Source organism: Orbicella franksi, chromosome 14, assembly GCF_964199315.1.
Source record: "Orbicella franksi chromosome 14, jaOrbFran1.1, whole genome shotgun sequence".
NCBI lineage: Eukaryota > Metazoa > Cnidaria > Anthozoa > Scleractinia > Merulinidae > Orbicella > Orbicella franksi.
In genome coordinates this window covers 19,084,335-19,097,474 of record NC_138158.1, presented here as the reverse complement: position 1 = coordinate 19,097,474, position 13,140 = coordinate 19,084,335, and the positions used below count along the sequence as shown (strand labels likewise).

At 41.3% G+C, this 13,140-nt stretch overlaps 1 protein-coding gene across 1 annotated transcript; it reads left to right on the top strand.

The window, feature by feature from the left end:
• Positions 1-2,847: 2,847 nt before the first annotated feature.
• On the top strand, positions 2,848-12,556 carry LOC145467158 (heterogeneous nuclear ribonucleoprotein U-like protein 1). The gene is made up of 3 exons (XM_081450708.1): positions 2,848-6,420; positions 8,669-8,779; positions 10,222-12,556. Exons 1-3 carry the CDS (start codon positions 6,226-6,228, stop codon positions 11,815-11,817), a joined length of 1,902 nt encoding a protein of 633 aa, XP_081306834.1. The 5' UTR covers positions 2,848-6,225; the 3' UTR covers positions 11,818-12,556.
• The last annotated feature ends 584 nt before the right edge of the window (positions 12,557-13,140 follow it).

Below are 13,140 nucleotides of genomic sequence, written 5' to 3'. Positions count from 1 at the left end.
ACTTTTAACGTTAAATTAGTGTTAGTACATGCATCGTGAATGCTGTAAACTGCCGCTTACAAGCCCTGGGCTTATACAACTTCGTAAAGGCTTTTAGATTGGCTTATAAACGGAGGGGCTTATATCCAAGGGGGCTGATAACCGGAATTAAAAAAAAAAAAAACAGTTTCGAAACGAGTCTCCTTCGATCGAAGGAGACTCTGCTCGCAGGGTACTGGTAATTACAATGAATTCAAAACAAGGAAAGCTAGAGGGGGGCTTATATCCGGGGGAGGGGCTTATAGCCGGATGTAAATTTTGGTTTACAGGTAGACGGGCCTGTGAGGGGAGGGGGAAGCTTACAAGAGGAGGGCTTACAAGCGGCATTTTGCGGTATACTCTAATTTTCTGTAGTGTCGACAATAAGCTGCACAAGCTAAAAATTTTGTTTCTTCATTCATCCATACCTTACCTCTATTTAGGCGCGGTTTTGTTATCCCATGGTACTTTGCTCTCGTCCTAGTTCCAGTCCCACCCTGCGAAACTTGACCAGAAAACCGTACAAGTGCTTATTCGTGACGGACCTCGTCCGGTTTCTCATTCAGTTAAAGCCAAAACCCATTGCAGGCTCAGACGGGTTAGGGTTAGGGGTAGCGTGTCCCGCGAATAACCAGTCCCGTCCCGTTATTACGCTGGGACAGGAAACCCGTCTCGAACGGGTCTACCGCCTCTAGTGTGAACCCACCCATTGTAAGTTAGAACAGTTGTTTCATGAGTCATTCAACATTTAGTTTCAGGTTGTCTACCATCAACAAAACAATTCCGGAAATTTCGGTTGAGAAATTCCGTACAGGAAGATCGTGTTCCATTCGGACTTCCCCTAAGAACTCGCCATTTTGGTTGAGGCGTAAGGCCGTAAAAGTCGAACGGCTCGAAACTGGTGCAAACGATACAAAACGGGCAACACGAGTTCCTAATCGGAACGGCCCAACGTGAACGTGACTACTACGGCCCGACGTTGCTACAGAACCATAGTTAATAGCGGGGAATGGTTATGAAGCCCGGCAAACATCAAAAGAGCAAACCTAAACGTTTCGATTGGTTAGTTTCTCAGTCAGTAGTAGACAACCATTGTGTTTTGTTCACGGTCAAGGCCAAAAAAGAGAACGAAAACATACAACAAACAACTTTGTCGAGTTTCATAACCATTTCCCTCTGTTGATATGACAGAGCGTTTTCTCGGAATTTTTGTACTGGACAAAAGCAATAAGTTGTGCTACTTTCCATTAACATCCCATGCGGAATTTCCGGGTTTTTTTCTCTTTTTCTGTAAATGGAGCAACTCCGTTCAAATCGCATGTAGTGTTTCGCGTTTCACATATTTGTCGAAGAGACGCCAATCGTTTAATTTACTATAGAAGTTATATTAATAAACGGTTGTAAGAGGCCAAAGTTCAGCGATGGTTCAATCTTTGCGATGATGAGAAAGAAGTGGATTTCGTTTACCTTGGGAGCAGGCAAACGCGAGGGAACAAGTCGGCGCTCACCGACACGTGTTTGCGCTTCATCGCTCGCGCGCGGTACCCCACACGAGCCTGCTCACAGACCAGCGTCGTTCCTGGGTCTCACTTCTCTCTCCCGCTCCAGGGGCCCGTTTCTCGAAAGCCCCGGAAACTTTTCGGGCCCACAAAGTCATCTTTAGATAATCTGTATCTAACAACAGAGAGGTGTATACACGTGAAACTCCTTGTGTGAAGAGAACCTCTGTTCATATTAAGAATACGGTGAATAAAACAGCTCTGTAATCATAAGGTTGGAGATTTTGCTACGGCTTTCCAGGTGCGAAAACTTTTCGGGACCTTCGAGAAACGGGCCCCGGGGGCAGGAAAAGAAGAGAAATCCTGGGAACAAGCTTGCGTATACCCCATTTCAGATCAAAATATTCTGCTCAGCTAGCGGAGTCACTTCGATCTTTTGTAGTTGAGTTATCTAAGAAAGATCGAAGCGGCTATCATGGTACGACAAAAACGGCTGAAAAACCTTACCTTGAGTGCCGCACATACCCTATTTATCTTCCGTAAGAACTAACCAAGAAGTTGAGGCACTAACATTTTTAGTCTATTTCAAGTAATGTAATGAACACCCTTGAACAAGCAGAAGAACACATCTTTGACCATGGATGTATATTTTAGCTAGTAATAGGCATTATTTTGTATGACCATGCGACACTTCGTGGAGAAACAGCTGTGAGAAGAGACACTAGTTTAGCGAACCAAATAAGTGGTGCAAATTATTCCCGAGACCTCTCGGCACAGGGGAGACCCACCGCCATTTTTGGTGAAGTGGAACCCAGGTCTCGACCGTCACATTTGTGGACGGTTACAAAGCTCGGTCGAAACATTTTTCTGCTGGCAGTTCTGTTCTTGAATCTGCTTTTTCATTATTTTTTCATTTTGCAGTATCTAAACGATATGCCAGTCCCGTTTCCAGAGCGGCCCCTTCGGAACGAGATTGGCTGAGAGAGGATAAAGGAAAATTCAGGGTTCCCACAGGTCAGGAAATGGTCAGGAAAAAAAAAAATTCAAAGTCAGGGAATTTTATTTTGAGTCAGGGAAAATTGATATTTTGGAAGAAAAGTCGGGGAAATTAAAGTAATTTAGCACGGCTGTGAAGGATGGAAGAAACATTTGGGATCACTGTGATCTCAATGATGTTCTTCCTTAATGACGAAGGAACTTTTGTTGAAAACGTGTCAGTCTTAATGTAACGGTTTTCAAAATCGTTTTAACAAGAACTTTTCAGGTGGAAAGGACGGTTGTAAGTTGAACGGCTAGAAGCTGCTAATAGCTGTGACATTTTGTATTAACTATTTGGTCAAGAAAGTTTTATTTTCATAAGTTAGGGAAAAGTAAAGGAATTCTGAAAAGTGACCAAGCAACAGTTAAGAGCAAATGTACACAAAAGTCAAAAATAGTTCGGCCGGTAAGGCTTGAAAAATCGAATTTGCCCAACTGTCGCATATAAGTAGGCCTTAGTAAAAGTAAAAACGCTATGTACTGAGATTTTTTCTTCAAATATCTTGGTATTTCCGAGAAAAAGGACATTATCGATTTCACGTCCAGACATCAATCTAACGAGTGCTAACTGGGCTGAAAATCCACCATTTTCTTTCGATTCGCATTTCGCAACTATTGAGCGCAAAAAAACTTAATGCAGAACTGTTCCTTGTCCAAAAGAGCCAAGTCTCAAGAATATTGGATTAATTCAACTATTTGGCGGTAAACAAAACCAAAGTGTTCTCCAACGATGACTTCGTCAGTCGGTGAGAAAAACTGTCATTTTGACCATGTGCCATGTCTCGGAATTCCAAAAGATTTTAGATTCTAACTATAATAGGATAGGTCTTTCAATATATGTCAAGTTTAGTTTGGGCAAATGATTAGGCACTCGTCAAAAAATTATTCAAATCACACACAAAAAATTAAAATAACGCCAGCAGTCGAATACGTGACCAAAAGTGCTACCATTGTTTTTGTCATTAAATCACTTCAATTCGAAATATCACCGGAATATCAGCACAACTTAAGCATAAAACAATATAAATATGTTTACCTTAGCTACGTTATCATGTCTTGACCGTATCAAACAACATTCCCATCCTGCCATTTCAACGGTGTTTCATTAGCTTTGTAGAACCTGTACGCATTCGTCTGGTGAATCTGAATCCCCCAAATCGCTCAATATTACCAAGTTCCGTTTTGTTGTTCGTTACAATCATTCAACCTGCTTTCAGGCAGAAATCCCCAGTAATTAGCAATAACAAATAAGCCGCCATCTTCGATCGCTCCGCGTCTTCTTATTTGCAATTTTCCAGCAAAAGTGTTTGCACACAAGGTAGGGGTAAAGCGGGGATTATTTCCGAAAGAAAAAGCGTTAGAATTTTCCAATATCTCGATGTTAGTTCTAATTCAGGGCCTCCTTTCTTAGGTAAAGCGACAAAATGCTACACACTAACAAGGTCTTTGTGGCTTAAAATTCAAACAAAGAAAAGTAACTCTGTTTAAAGCTCTGAAATCCCCACCGTCACCCCCATGTAAAATACGTTGCAACGCACCGGTCTCGGATAAACATTTTCAGTCAAAATGGATGCCTTTCAAACGTCTTCAAAATGGAAACCCGAAAGTCACACGTGGAATAACGCTTTACCAGTTACTGCTGGCTTAATCAAACGACGCAAATAACACAGATACAATGATACAAGGATGGGACTTGAGACAGTAATTGTTTTCCTTCAAAGTCGGATATCAGTACACTGACAAGAAATGCAGGGAAAGAATCAGCTTGCAAGATCCAGGATACTACAAACCGAAGTAAGTGAACATGCTATTTTTATGTGTATGTAATTTATACTGCTTGGTAATGCTGACGTTTCGAACTGATATGCTGATGATACTTTTGGTCACGCACTCTGTAGCTGCTGGCGTGATTTTGTGTCTTTTGTGAAGGATTTTGAATATTTTTTGCACGAGTATCTAATCATTTGCCCAAACTAAACTTTACATGTATTGAAACACCTGTCCCAGTATAGTTAGAATCTAAAATCTTGTGGAATTCCGAGACATGGCACATGGTCAAAATGACAATTCTTCAGTTTCACCGACTGACTAACTCAATTTTGGAGAAAACTCCACAGGCTGCCCAAGCTCTCAATGTTATCCTTTTTTTTTTTTTTTTTCACTTTTATGCGAACGTTCACCGTAACGTGACATATGGTATATACCATTACATAATGACCGAATTTGACCATCCGAAACGTGACTCTTCCCTTAAAGCATATGGAGGTGTTGTGTTACAACGGTTTGAATTTGTAAAGGTTTGTATGGGAATGCAACGGTTTTGCTTGAAAAGTCAATGATTCTCATATTTTGTGAATAGAATCTTCTTACCCTGTTGCTGTGTTGTATTCTTTGTTGTTTGCCAGCTCCTTACGCCGATCTAACGCGATTTCGGCGAGTTATCGTTCCTTAAGTGGAAACCCACAAAACGATAACTCGCCGAAATCGCGTTAGATCGGCGTAAGGAGCTGGCAAACAACAAAGAATACAACACAGCAACAGGGTAAGTAGATTTTATTCACAAAATATGAGAATAATTGACTTTTCAAGCAAAACCGTTGCATTCCCATACCAGCCTTCATAAATTCAAACCGTAGTAACATAACACCTCCGTATGCTTTAAGGCCAGAGTCACGTTTCGGATGGTCAAATTCGGTCATTATGTAATGGTATGTGTCATATGTCACGTTACGCTGAACGTTCACATAAAAGTGAAAAAAAATGGGATAACAAATAATTAGATTAATCCAATATTCTTGAAATTGTCCTTTTTTAGACAAGAAATAGTTCTGCGATAAGCTGTTTGTATCACAACTTTTCTGCGCTCAATGGTTGCGAAATGCGAATCGAATGAAAATGGTCGATTTTCAGCCGATTTTCAGCCCAGTTGGGACTCGCTAAATTGCATGAAATTGAGTCTGAAGGTTATTAATCGAAAATATCGTTTTTCAAGGTAAAGCTATTTCAACGAAAAAACTACAGCCTGTTTGCACTCTTGCTAGGGGCTAGCTATATGCAAAAGACGAGTGAATTTGAATTTTGATTTTTGTGGGAATTTGCTCTTAAAAATCTTTCTTAAGAAATGCTTTCTCTTCGATGATGTCTTCCAGAGCTTTCTGGCAGTCTTCCATCGCAAGGCAAAGTTCGCCATCTACTATACAGTGCCAGAAATGGCGCGAAAGCCGACAATGTTAGGGTCTTGGAGTTGTTTTAAAATGCTGGCTTCCAAAGTCAGTCTCTCGCTTATTCCCGATCGTGCCTTCTTGTTCACCTTTTTCACGGCCCAAGGAGGATATTGCGCCTTCGTCGCACAACCGGCGTCCACTTCTTTGGCTAACGGGGGTAGAAAACTCGCTCATGCTTTAGGAAGGTTTCAAAATGCTCAAATACAGCTCGAATTTGACAATCAAACGCTTCTGTCTGTGTTTTTTAGTGTCGTTTGTTGTCAAATTTCAACAATTCGGCGTTTTCATTGGTCAATGCTCTCAATGCTTCATGGGATTATTTTACGTGGGGCCGCCATCTTGGATCTCGAATGTAGCGGAAGTAATATCATAAAACTACAGGTTTTGTACGTCTCGACAATAATACAATCAAAACTGCGGTCAGCACGAATCGTATAGCCAGTATCATGGACAATAGGCCGGCTACAACTGCTGCACCTAGTTCGTATGGTTCTCAACCTCGCGTTGTTTTGGACGACTACAACAGTGATTTGAACTTTGTTATTGAGCCTGACGGTGTAACAGGATCGAGTTTGCACAAGGATGGGTTTGAATATATGTGGGCTGGAGCGAGGGCGACTCACGGTATTCGAACTGGCAAGGTACGATACAATAAAACGTTGGTACATTTATAAGGGTGCATTCCTTTGGAGTGATCTGGATCAGGATCAGTGATCCAAGATCTGTCTGGATGATGGTGCATCAAAGAAACCGACGAGTCCATGTCCAGAGTGGATTCATCGGTTCCTTTGATGCACTATGATCCAGACAGATCTTGGATCACTGATCCTGATCCAGATCACCCCAAAGGAACGCACCCTGAGATGTACACTGTAGGTGCCTCTCAAGAAATCGGTGAAATTGATTGATGATCAATTGGAAATGCTACAATAACTGAAGAAATTCTTGCGTGCTCATTGGCTAATTTTCATTGTTGATAAGAGGACAGACACATGAATTTATAATTTATGCAAAGTTGACAAGACGAACAAGCGAGAGTGGACAATTTGACAATTTGTTATTATTATAGTAGTCTAAAAGAACAAGTTGACGTCAGTTTTTCATGCATCTGCCCTGTTATTGACTATGGATTTCATCATGACATTGTCAAAGTGGTCTGTGGATCCACTTGGCTATGGCCTCATGGATCTACAACTACTTTGACAACAACAATAGTTTATTACTGAAATTAATGATCTATAACAGAACAGACACATGAAAAACTGACATCAATTTGAAAGTGAAGTATGATCATCGCAGTAAATTTTCCAATTTAAGCAACTGGAAAGAAGAAGCCTGAAAAAAATCAAGGCTTCAACGGGATTCGAACCCGTGACCTCCGCGATACTGGTGCGATGCTCTACCAACTGAGTTATGAAGCCACACATTGGGAGCGAGGTCAATTAATTGAGTTCATATCTTCCCGTGAGTGAAATGATGTGAAGTATATATGAAATAATTCATATTTGAACTGCGGTAGTAGATGAAAGTGAAGTATGATCATCGCAGTAAATTTTCCAATTTAAGCAACTGGAAAGAAGAAGCCTGAAAAAAATCAAGGCTTCAACGGGATTCGAACCCGACGGGGTTCGAATCCCGTTGAAGCCTTGATTTTTTTTCAGGCTTCTTCTTTCCAGTTGCTTAAATTGGAAAATTTACTGCGATGATCATATTTCACTTTCATCTACTACCGCAGTTCAAATATGAATTATTTCATATATACTTCACATGACATCAATTTTTTAATCAATGATCAATTGAAAATTTGTCAAACACAATCAACCGTGACTTGAAGAGCAAAACATGTACAAAAGTTGTACATTGATACCACCACCTTTCAGCCAGCGACCTTTAGGTTCATCACATGGTACCCCACAGACTCTACTAAAGATAAAAATTATGTATTAGTTTTGCTTTCCCTGTTTTTCCATGGATCGCACATTGATTTCTTGAGACAAATTTGTATAAATACTTGCAGTTCATTGTATATTCCAGTGGCATCTCTTCTTGAATTCCACTACAAACATCCTCACTTACTAAGCGATCAAAGCATTTTACTGGAACCACAAGGACGCAACCAGTTCACTTTGAAGGTTGGGTGACGATGACCTGATTGGCCACGCTCATTAATCCTGCTACATTAATTATTTTGTCCGCTCAAGATTATGTGCTTTATCCTGCAAGAAAAATTCTCTTTGGTGTTCTTTATTATATATTAAAATCCATTTTGACCAAACTTGTTCAGTCAAGATTGCTTGATATTTGTCTCATCTTTGTTTGCATGTTTATGGACCTTGACCCAATCTCAGTCAAGCAAAGAAGAACTTGGCCAATATCCTGCAATTTTCACCTCAGGCTTGGTCAATAATAATATTATGATAAGTAGATTGGTGACTTGGCTAAAGTGTAAATAACGGACAAGCGTTCTCAAGTCAAAGTACTAGCAAAAAGAATTTTCCGAGCCCCCAACGGGAGTCAAACCCATGACCTTACTGGTATTCTGGAAGGTATGGGTTCAACTCCTGTTGGGGGCTGGGAAAATTCTTTTCCCGAGTATTTCGAATAATAATATTATAACCCAGATGTAACATGGTGGGGGACATCTGTTTTGACATAAATACTTCTGTCCATCTAATTTCACTCGTTGCTGTGGCACCAGACTAATACATCTGACACATCTGTTGAAACCACATTAATTTGTGTAGAACTCCAATAGTAAGCCCTGTCTAAAAATATGATTTATATGAAAAGACAGAGTCACTTTCACTTACCAGTTACAATCTTGGATACTTTAGTTGTGACATGAAAACTCTAACATACATTTGTCAAATACTTTTGTGCCATCTACAGGTCTGCTTTGAAGTTCGTGTACTGGAAAAACTTCCAGTAACAATGCCAGAAACAGAAACTAATCCTCATGTTGTGAGGGTAGGTTGGTCTGTGGACAGAGCAAACCTTCAGGTTAGTGAAGCTTAGTTGCTCTTGGATCCTTCAAGCTGTACCACCCACAAGGACACAAAGTTGAACCCAATGCAGCTACCTCTCATAAGCATGTTGGAAGAGACCAACTTTAAATCACAACTGTCAAACCTCTTGCTATTAAGAGGCCACCTACTAAGTAGCCACCCCTTAATAAGTGGCCAGTTATCAAAGTCTCAAAATCACTGTCAGTAAAATACTGTAAATGAAACCTTTATTTTCTAGCCACCTCTATGAAGCGGTCGTGGCCACCTTTTCGTAGTCCTGATGAGGATTGTCCTATTGCCTTTACCCCTATTAAAGTGCCCATGAAGTAAAAAATGATTGCTGCTTATTTGAAAGGCTTTTCAAAGTAAAGAAGAGTGGTGTTTACCTGTTTGAAATATCTTTTTTCGTTCTAGAGATCTTTACATTTTTGTATTATGCAAATGAGGAAAGTGATGACATCATAAATCATTCCACTTGAACAGTAAAACACTGAATCAAGAATATCTCTAGAAATATTGGAGCAGTGTTCTTCAAGCTTGGCACCAGAAATGTACATCACAAAAGAAACAGAATGACACTTTCTGTGTTGTTACCATGGCAACACTTTTGGCTCCAGTCTCTTTCTGTGAAAATCCAAATATGCCCATTTGCAACCCTTTGAGGAGGGACAGAGGGTGTTGCTTGGAACACACACGGTTCCCATATTGTCTTGACTCTCCCCATCGGATTGTTGGGAGTGAATGATCGTTGTTTAAGATAAAATCTGGGAATTTTTCTTTTTAATTAAATCAGGACCAGCGGCACAACTGTTGTCATGGCGACAGCACAATGGGTGTCATTTTGTTTCTTTTGTGATGTACATTTCTGGTGCCAAGTTTAAAGAACACTGCTCTAACATTTCTAGAGATATTCTTGATTGATTGTTAAACTGTTTTTGTGGAACCACCTATGACGTCATCACTCAAAATACAGAAACGTGAATATCTCTAAAACGAAAACGCCATTCTTCTTTACTCTGAAAAACCTTGCAGATCAGCAGCAATTATTTTTTACTTCATAGGCACTTTAAACAGCCACCCAAAAATTAATATATGTAGTTTGGCTTCATTTTGGAAAAGGTGATGATAGATAAGAGTTCTGAATAGAAAGGGACGACTAGTAAAACACGGAGACACACATTTGCCATGATTGTGCTGATGTGATTCCATGTTTACTAAGCAGAGATCCTGATGGTAAAAAAATGTTCAGGGTACACCAACCTCTATTAACTGGCCAATCTCTCTTAAGCAGCCACCTTCCACTTCTCCAAGGGTGGTCGTTTAATAGCGGTTCGACTGTACACATCTTTTTTAAAACTCTTTTATTTTTTCCTGGGATGACGTAGAATTTCTGTCTCATTAGCAAAAGAATTGAAATCTTTTTGAATTAATTTGCAGGTAGGAGAAGACACCTTGTCATATGGTTATGGTGGTACAGGGAAAGTTTCTGTAAACAATAAGTTTTTTGATTATGGCGAACCTTATTCTACTGGCGACATTATTTGTTGCTGTATAGACCTGGACTCTGATCCAAGGGTTGTTCTTTTTACCAAAAATGGAAGGTGCCTGGGTGTGGCTTTTCGTCTTGGTGCAGAATCAAATGGACAGACTTTCTTTCCTCATGTTACTGTCAGGAACATGAGCCTTGCAATCAACTTTGGCCAGCGTGAGCCCTACTCACCACCTCTCCAGGGTTTTAGCTTGATTTCGAGGGTGTCACCTCAGAATTTAGAACGAGGGTCAGTTGGGCCAGCCTCCAGACATGAATGTGAAATTATCATGATGGTGGGGTTACCAGGAGCTGGTAAGACCGTTTGCGCGACGAAGTACGCCAACGACCATCCAGAGAAGAAGTACTGCATTCTTGGGACCAATATGATCATGGACAAGATGAAAGTGATGGGTTTGATGCGGAAACGAAACTACCAAGGCCGCTGGGACGCCCTCATCAAGCAAGCAACTGATACCTTGAACAAGATGTTCAAAATTGCAGAGAGGAAGAATCGTAACTATATCCTTGACCAGACCAATGTGTACTTCAGTGCACGAAGGAGAAAGATGAGCAACTTCCATGGTTACCGACGGATTGCTGTAGTGGTTGTGACCACGGATGAGGTGTTGAAAGAGCGCACTGCAAAAACGGAAAAAGAAGACGGGAAGATTGTGCCAGAGTCTGCAGTGCTTGAGATGAAAGCGAATTTTGTTTTGCCGGAAGTTGGCGAGATTTTCGATGATGTGTGGTTCATTGAAGAAGACAAAGCCACTTCTGAGCGCCTTGTGGCCGAGTTTCAAAGGGCCGGAAAAGAGTACAAGGAAAACGAGAATAGAAGAAAACCCTGGGGATCAAGTGGGAGCCAATCTTTCGTCGATAGGAAACCCCGAAGTTACCATCCAGGCCCTGTCATGTCTTTGCAGGGTGGCCCTCGAGGGCAACATCCCGGCCACAGTGACCGTCATAGAGGATTCCAAGGGAACTATCCTACAAGAGGGGTTCGTGGCACATCAAATAATGTACCCTTTCGAGGACCTCCGCTAGGAGCCCACAGGGCTCCAGTTAGGTCATTTAATGACTATGGACAATCTCAGGGACAGAGATCTCAAGGATGCGGAAGACCAGACAAGGCACACGGGACTTATGATTCAGGGCCTCCAATGAGGTCCAATGATCTTCGACCTCATCAGGGTCATGAAAGAGGAAGCAAGTCATATGGGGCGTATGGTTCAGGGCCTCCAAAGAGGAACTATGACCATGGACCTTCTTACAGAAAACAAGAGACCCACGGCCGCAATCACGGGCATTCCTTTGACTCTTCCCGTCACCAGCCACCCAGTAGCGGGGAAGGTAGACACAGTCAGGCTGCGCCCGCCCATAGTCAGCGGTATGGGCAATCTTACGACAGCCAAAGTACCGCACGCTCGTACCCAGGAGAACACGATTATTACCCAGGGGGAGCACGGAGGGGGCAAGCACCACAAGGTTGGAGAAGTAAGTAGTATAGGTATTGAGGAGGGTATTATACGTGATATTATTTGTAATCACTTGTTAAGCAACTAACACTGTCATATGTGACAAAACTGTGCAAAGAAGGCGTTTCATTGTGGAAAGAGACCGTGGGGAGAGACCAGGAGATTTTCTAAACTTTGCATGAGTAACCCAACTACGGCACAAAAATATTCATAGTTTTAACGACGTTACTTAGTCGCTAAAGGAGTAGACATATACTTTCTTAACGAGGCAACGTTTCGAAGTGTAAATAGATTTTACCAGTACATGGATCTATGTTACAATCACATTTGTTTTTTATGAGATCCATGCTCTAATTGTTGCATATGTACCGCTAGATGCGTGATACCTTTTAAACTATTCCTCTGTAGTTAATTATTTGTTATTGTTAGAAATCGTTTTTTAAACAGCTTACTTTTATTCTCATTGTTATATTTTTTACATTAAATTAGTGTTCGTACATGCATCGTCATTTCACTGTGAATACCGTAAACTGCGGGTTATAAGCCCTGGGCTTGTACAACTTCGTAAGGGCTTTTGGATGGACTTATATCCGAGGGGGCTTATATCCGAGAGGGCTTATAACTGGAATAAATGAACCGTTTCGAAACGAGCTAAAGCTACACATGTTGATGGAATAGGTTCTTTATTCACTGGTAATTAGGCTTGAAAACATCATAATAAAACGAATTCAAAACAAGGAAAGCAAGAGTGGGGCTTATATCCGGTAGGCGGGAGGGGGGGGGGGGGGGAGGGCTTATAACCGGATGTAATTTTTGGGTTACAGGTAGACGGACCCAAAGATGGGGGGGAGGACTTACGAGCGGAGGGCTTCTAAGCGGCAGTTTACGGTATACTCTAATTCACCGTAGTGTCGACAATAAGCTGCACAAGCTAAAAATGTTGTTTCTCCATTCACTCATAACCTTACCTGTATTTAGGCGCCATTTTGCTATCCCGAGGTGCGTTGCTCTCGTCCTAGTTGTAGTCTTATCGGTGTAATTTCCCTGCGAAATTTGACCAGAAAACCATACAAGAGCTAATTCGTGACGGACCTCGTCCGTTTCCTCATCCTGTTAGAGCCAAAACCTGTTGACTCAGTTTCCGGCGAATAACTAGTCCCGTCCCGTTATTACACTGGGATGAGAAGCCGGTGTCGGACGGGGTTACCGCCTCTAGTGTGAATTTGACCGAAAGCAGTTGTTTCATGAGTTATTTAACATTAGTTTCAGGTTGTCTACCATCAACAAAACATTTCCGGAAATTTTAAGGTCTTATTATTCGTAATTTTATTCTGATTTTTACAGCTTAGT

Coding starts and splice junctions, on each gene's coding strand:
- LOC145467158 (XM_081450708.1), top strand. CDS start 6,226: ATGGACAATAGGCCGGCTACAACTGCTGCACCTAGTTCGTATGGTTCT. Junction 6,421..8,668: donor ACGGTATTCGAACTGGCAAG/GTACGATACAAT, acceptor TGCCATCTACAG/GTCTGCTTTGAAGTTCGTGT. Junction 8,780..10,221: donor TGGACAGAGCAAACCTTCAG/GTTAGTGAAGCT, acceptor ATTAATTTGCAG/GTAGGAGAAGACACCTTGTC.